The sequence below is a fragment of the Vigna unguiculata genome, chromosome 8, assembly GCF_004118075.2.
Source record: "Vigna unguiculata cultivar IT97K-499-35 chromosome 8, ASM411807v1, whole genome shotgun sequence".
Classification (NCBI taxonomy): Eukaryota; Viridiplantae; Streptophyta; class Magnoliopsida; order Fabales; family Fabaceae; genus Vigna; species Vigna unguiculata.
This window is the reverse complement of record NC_040286.1, coordinates 8361718-8368711: the sequence shown is the minus strand read 5'-3', so window position 1 is coordinate 8368711 and position 6994 is coordinate 8361718. Positions and strand designations below refer to the sequence as shown.

The 6994-nt window shown below is 29.2% G+C and overlaps 1 protein-coding gene across 1 annotated transcript; it reads left to right on the top strand.

Moving 5' to 3' along the window:
- Window positions 1–2257: 2257 nt before the first annotated feature.
- Window positions 2258–4915, top strand: LOC114193330 (FCS-Like Zinc finger 10-like). The gene is made up of 3 exons (XM_028083075.1): window positions 2258–2397; window positions 2935–4035; window positions 4137–4915. The coding sequence occupies exons 2-3, from the start codon at window positions 2951–2953 to the stop codon at window positions 4246–4248; spliced, it is 1197 nt and encodes a 398-aa protein (XP_027938876.1). The 5' UTR covers window positions 2258–2397; window positions 2935–2950; the 3' UTR covers window positions 4249–4915.
- Window positions 4916–6994: the final 2079 nt, after the last annotated feature.

Below are 6994 nucleotides of genomic sequence, written 5' to 3'. Positions count from 1 at the left end.
ATTTAACAACACGTGCACAACTCACCCCCAAAAGCCAACATCAAAAACACAACAAAATTAAAAAAATCGTGGTCGGTTAACCGCAATGCTATGCCCTACCACGCAATAAAGATAAAACAAAGCTTATTCTTTCTTTCAACAAATTTATTCTTTAATATTTTTTAAAAAAAAAATACTTATTTTTCACTTTATATATATATGGATTCGCTTTTACTAAATTTAGATGAAGTGTTTGGGATAGAATATGAGACTTTCAAGAGTGAAATTGTTGCCTTCAAATAGAAGAATTTTGATTTCAGAAGAGAAACAAATGAAAAATCTATTTGTAGAAGATTTTTTTATAATAAAGTGAGTAAAAATATTTAGAGAATATTTTACAATAGTATATGAATAATTGGAAGGCGTTGAGTAAATACTTCCTATAATAACATACTAATATACTATACTGTATTTATATATTTATTGAACAGATAAATCACCGATAAATAACGAATATAAAATATTCAAAATTTTATATTGATTAGGTAAATTTTTTTTTTTTGAGAAGTGGTAGACAAAGAAAAAGGAGAAAATTTGTTTTCTCTGTCAAACACTTTTAAATTTTGTTCATTTATTTTATTTAAATGTAATAACTAAATGAGTAAATAATTTTAACTTGGAAGAAAGAAAAAAGAAAAAAAAAAAAAGCTTTCATCGTTGAAGAATCTTGATGTGTGAGCGGTTGATGTTGGTGATCTATTTTGGAACATACACGTGGATGGTCTATGTTTCTTGTGTGTGTGAGTACAAAATCATAAAAAGCTGGGTCCTCAGAAAACGACAAAATAGACAGAACACCTTAAAGACACGAAAACAAAAGTTGAACCCCTGGTTATTCCTCGGTAAAGCAGTTAACCATGGTTAGGTAACTTTGTTCCTTCAACGACTGGTTTCGTGTATAACTAAACATCTCAACCATATTAATAACGATTATGATCATGATAGTAGTAATAATAAAGTAAATTCGTTTATAAATTTCGACTTTTTTTTAACTATTTTCTGAAGGTGTAATAAAGTCATTATCCATAGTTATATATTGCCTTCTTTTTAAGTGTTAGATTATATTTTGAAATACAAAACAATAGTAAGTACTTTATTTTGTTGATTATATTTTACTATTTATTTACATATTTATTTTTTCTATCTAATTAATATATATATATATATATATATATATATATATATCCCTATTTTATTATAAGAAATAAAATTATCATAATTATATTTTAAACTGAAAATTATTATATTTAGTAATTGTTACATAAAAGCTTGACAGACTAATAAACACAGAAAAAGTTGTGAATTAAATATCATCTTTAAAACTAGAGGTAGTTTAATATTTTAATTTATTGCCTTTATATATATATATATATATATATATATATATATTTTACCCATTTTCTCACAATTAATTATTTTTTTGTCAACCATTTCGAATTTGATCTTTGTATAATTTTTAATCCCTTGCCTATTTCAGGTTATCATTTTTTGTTTGTTTTAACTATTACATCAAATTTCAATAATCTTTAAAATTAATACTACTTGAAAATAATATTACATAACATGTTAATTTATTTATTTCAAATAAAAAGAATTAACACATTTAATAAATCAGTTATTATAAATTATAATACTATATATATATATTTAAAGAATTATGTATTTTGGCCAGACTAGTGTTTAATATATATATATATATATATATATATATATATATATATATATACTTATTTTATATTATTATTACATTCAAACTGATTTTAGAAGCAAAGCGTTTCAAAAGAAAATGATATTCTTTTACCTACTATTAATATTTTTAAATAATTCATAGTCGAAATAGTTAAAAAGATAAGTTTATTTTACTAAATAAGTTATATTATATAGTAGTGGTAGTATTTTGTTAATCAATTGGTAATGGCAATTTATTAATTATTCAATCAATTAATTAACTTCAACTTCCAATGTAACTTACACAAAATGTTTTGGCATCTAAAAATGGGATAGGAAAGTAATATTAAACTTGGTGCCCAATTAAGAACACAGAGTAGTACTTTTTGCTTTTTGTATCTCAAATGTAAGAAGGGATGTGCTTTTGGGGGTTACGTGGCAACAATATTGTTAAACATTTGTCACAATCGAAGTGAAAGTAGCAATTTTGTGTGTGACACGGCACACAAAGTAACGCGCAATGAGAGAGAGAAAGAGTGTGTGATAGTACACATACACAGTACTGTCTTCTGCACTGCACAAGTTTCACACACACACACACTTTCTCATTTTATTACTGCATTTGAACTTCTTCTCTCTCTGCACCATTATCTCCCTGAAGGTTCTAGACCATATACAGAGAAAACCCAGGTGACCTTCTTCTTCCATTGCTCATTTCTTGCTTTTCTTTTTCTAAATCTTTGAATTTTCTGGGTTCTTTATCAGATACTGTTGGTCCCTATTGTTATTGTTGTTGTTGGTTGCACCGGTTTGTTTTGGTTGAGGTTTAATGTTTGTTGTATCATGTATGGTTCTTCTGTTGTTTAATGTTTTAATGGTTTTTACTTGTCTTTTCTTTTTTTTTTCTATCACTCTCTTTCTGAGATGAATGCCCATAAGAAGGGTTTGGAGCCTCCCTAAAAAGATAGCTTCTTTTTTATTTTCACCTCTTGCATTTGGGGTTGAAGCATTGAAGTGAATGTTTTATTTTATTTTTGCTCCGTGATTGTTAAACTTTGTCTTTGCTGTTCATCTATCAGACATGCAATCAGATTATAAATGTTTTCTAATATGAAAATGGGTGTGTTAGGTTATATTGGTTAAAATTAAACTATCTCTGGGTGTTGTGGATTGGTTTTTTTTTTTTTTTCAATCTGTGTTCTGCTAACAAATCTGTATTGCTTTCAGTTGGTGTTTTGAGATAATGTTGAGGAAGAGAACCAGGTCAATCCAGAAAGATCAACACCAACCTTGCAAGATGGGAATTTCTGAGGCCAATTTTGAATCATATTCTCAGGCTCATGCTTTGGGGAGCAATGTCAAGAGCAACTCAATTTTCAATGCCCCTCTTCTGTTTGTAGGAATGGGTCCTAAAGGCTTGTTGGATTCTGATTCAGTTAAGAGCCCCACTTCCCCACTAGATGTTTCATTCTTTTCAAATTTAAGTAACCCCTTTAGAACCCTAAGTTCATTGTCCAACGAGGGGCAACAAAGGAGCTGGGACTGTGCCAAAGTAGGTCTAAGTATTATAGATTCTTTGGAAGAATGTTCCAAGTTTTCTAGAAAAATTCTCCAAGCATCAGAGAGCAAGAAGACTGGTCTCAGTCCTCAAATGATTACTAAAGCCCCAAATTGTAAACCCTATATGGATATGGATTATGCTCAGGCATCTAAGTCTTTACCCAAAGATTTTTGCAAGATCCATTGTACTCAAAATGGTTATATTTTTCCCAAGGGTGAGTCCACTGTTCTTTTTGAGATTGGAGAGACCCCACCAGAACATGAGTCCTTTGAGAAAACTGTGTCTGTTTCATTGGACTCTTGCAGTACTATTAGGAATCTTTCTGGTTTAACTGGTCCCAACTTTGATTCTGACCCTGAGAATCTTGCTTTGAAACACAAGTGCTCTCCTCCTCATTTTATTGGAGGAAGCCATAACAAAGTTTTGATACCTGCTGAATTAAATTCAAACCCTGTGGCTGCAGTGTCTTCTAATGAATTCATTGAGTCTCTATCAGCTAGTGAGATTGAACTCTCTGAGGATTACACCTGTGTGATATCTCATGGTCCTAATCCTAAAACAACACATATTTTCTGTGACTGCATTTTGGAAACTCATGCAACTGATGTTGGAAAACCTAACAAGAATGGAGAGGATGGAAAGGAAACTTCTCTTTTCAGTGTTAACAGCATGCATATTCCAAACCATTTTCCTTCTGAAGACTTCTTAAGTTTCTGTCACCATTGTAACAAGAAGTTGGAAGAGGGGAAAGACATTTACATCTATAGGTAGCTTAACACCATTGCAACTCTTAACTCTTACGGTTTGAATTGAAGTTCTTCTGATAGATAGGATGACTCTAATATTGACTTTCATTGATATTCTGCAGAGGTGAAAAAGCATTTTGCAGTTTGAACTGCCGCTCAGTAGAGATCATGCTTGATGAGGAGCTAGAAAAATCTGATTCATCACCTGAAAATTCTCCAGAAGTGAGAATTTGAGGGAGAACTTTTTTGAAACAAACATCCCAACAACCACATAGAGGCTTTCCCATGATTCCAATGCACTCAATCATCTGTTCTAAAAGAGCTGTTTCTGTTTGCATCAATTGCCAGCCATGGATGATTGTTTTGTACATCAATGTGATTGCTTTTAGTTTTTCAGTTTGATGGTCTTGGTGGATCAAGCCTCTCCACAACTACTAGATTTGGTTTCATTTATAACTACATACATATGCTATGACATTATATGATAGTTTTGTAGCATAATTTTCCATACAAAAAAGAAAAAAAAAGTCAAGGGAATAAGCCCATTTTTCTTGGCCTAACCCTTGTTGAAGTTGCTGAGATATCTATATTATGTAAAAGATCAGTGTATGACAGTCCAAATAAGTTTTTGAACTTGAAGACTACAACTATTGTAGGTCATATGAAACTACTTTCTTTGTTTTGGATTGGTAATCATAAAATTGATTGATTTGGTCTTTTATGCTGTCTTTACTGATTCTGACAGAAACAACATCCTTACATGTACCAGTCTTGAGCATGATTTCATTTAAATGATTTGTAACTTGTAAGCATGGAATCCTCTGCTCATGAATACTGTTTCTTGTTCTGGGATTTTGAGGATTTTGAATATTTTATGCTTGATATTGTTCTATTGAGTCAATTTAAGACCTTATTATTCATACTTTTGTAATGTTTCTCAAATTATTGTTTGTTGGGATATTGAAAAATAAATAAATGTCAGTTGCAATGTTTGATTATGGACTTTCGTTTATCTTTTGATTTTGTAAGTTTAGAATACAAATTCTATTAAATGGTGACAAATTATCATTTGAATTTATTTCTTGTCCTCAAAGTAAAATTTTTTCTGTTTATAAATTTTTTAACATATAGGAGTATATAAACTAAACAGACTTTTCCATTTAAATTTGAATGACTGAAATAAATATAATTTAAATTAAAAAACTGAAAATATATCTAAATTAATATATTTTGATGTAGCACCATTTTCCTTGAACATTAAGTATAGTATACAGTAGTTGTACCTTAAATGCAACTGTACTCTCTGAAAGGACCTAAACATCACTGTTCTGAGGTCCAATGCTTTGTTTGCGTATGCGTACCTACTTTTAGGTTTTCCTCATCCAATAACGTAAGACCAGTTTTCTTTTTAATAAATGGACTTAAAATGGTTGAAGTTAAGCTTTTAAATTACTCTAAGAAACTTTTGAGACAAAGAAGTTATAATGATTTAGTTTTTTTGAATTTACATTTAAAAATGGAAATGATGGAAACATAAACAGAACAAACATTTTACTGATAGATAATATATAAGAGAAGTGTTATATATAACAGAATCGGTACTTTTTCTAAATTACACACTTAAAAAATTCTTTTAAAACATCAAATAAAATCTAATAATTATATATTATATATAATTGGAAAAATTATTAATATATTAGTAAATAATTATTTAGTTTTGGAAAAATGCTTACTAATTTATACCATTTTTTAACAAAGCCAGATTTATTCAATATGAAAATTTTCATAATAGAGATTTATATATATTTTTTTTTGGAACAAAATTAGTCTCATCATTTAGATGAATAAAACATGAAAAATAAGGATAATCAGCTCAAATTGAATATAAAAGACAAATTTATTTAAAATATCAAATGAAATCTAAAAGTCATAAATTGTTTATAGTATAATATGAATTACGAATAACGCGAACAAACGAACAAAAATATAGAAAGATAAAAAAAAAAAAACCATTTTCTTGACTAATTGAATAAACGCATGATTTTGACTTTAGTTTAAGCTCCTTTTAGCATAATTTTTATTTTTGGTAAGAGGTAAATTTTAAATTTAACTTAATTTTATAAAATTGATTTTTTAGAGTGAATATGATTTTTCTGACCTTGTTCAAGAATCTTTGTTAGGTTTCTTGTGAGTCCACCAATTTCTTGATTCATCTTCTTCGCAACCTTTGAAATCTTGTGCTTCAATAAGATTTGGGAACTTCTTCCTGCACCCTAATGCTTTCTCCTATACCTCCAAGTCCCTTCACTAAATACATTTATATCCTTACCAACCAAAGTAGGTAAGGTAATTAAAAAAAGTTATTGTCCATATGAACTTGTTCTGATGCTCAATAATTTTAAAGAAGTTGACATAACATGGAAGGTTACCATTAAACAGAAATTACTTAACATTGTTTGTCCTTCGATGACATGGTAACATCAATGTTACCACTAGTGAGTAAAATTAAAACGAAGGATGCATGAGAAGTAGAGATGTCAAAATGGGTTTGAACCCGTGAGTCAACCCGGCTCACCACGGGTTCGAGCCGGGTTGGGTTGAGAAAAATTCAACTTTTTCAAAAGTGGGTTGAACTCAACCCGGCTCACTTAACCCACGGGTTAAACGGGTTCGAGCCGGGTTGAAGGTGGGTTGGCCCACTTAACCCACCAACATTTTTTTACAATTCTTTTTTAATTTTTTTAATTTAATTTATTTATTTTTTATTTTTTTAGTAATTATTTACTACTCCTATTATATTTGTTCACAATTTCATATTTTTAAATGCTAGTTTGTTGCTTAATTATATTTGAATAGTTTGAATGTTTAATTAATTTGATTGTCAAGTTATATATATATATATATATATATATATATATATATATATATATATATATATATATATGTTGATACTTTAATCTTTAACTATAATCTTTATAGT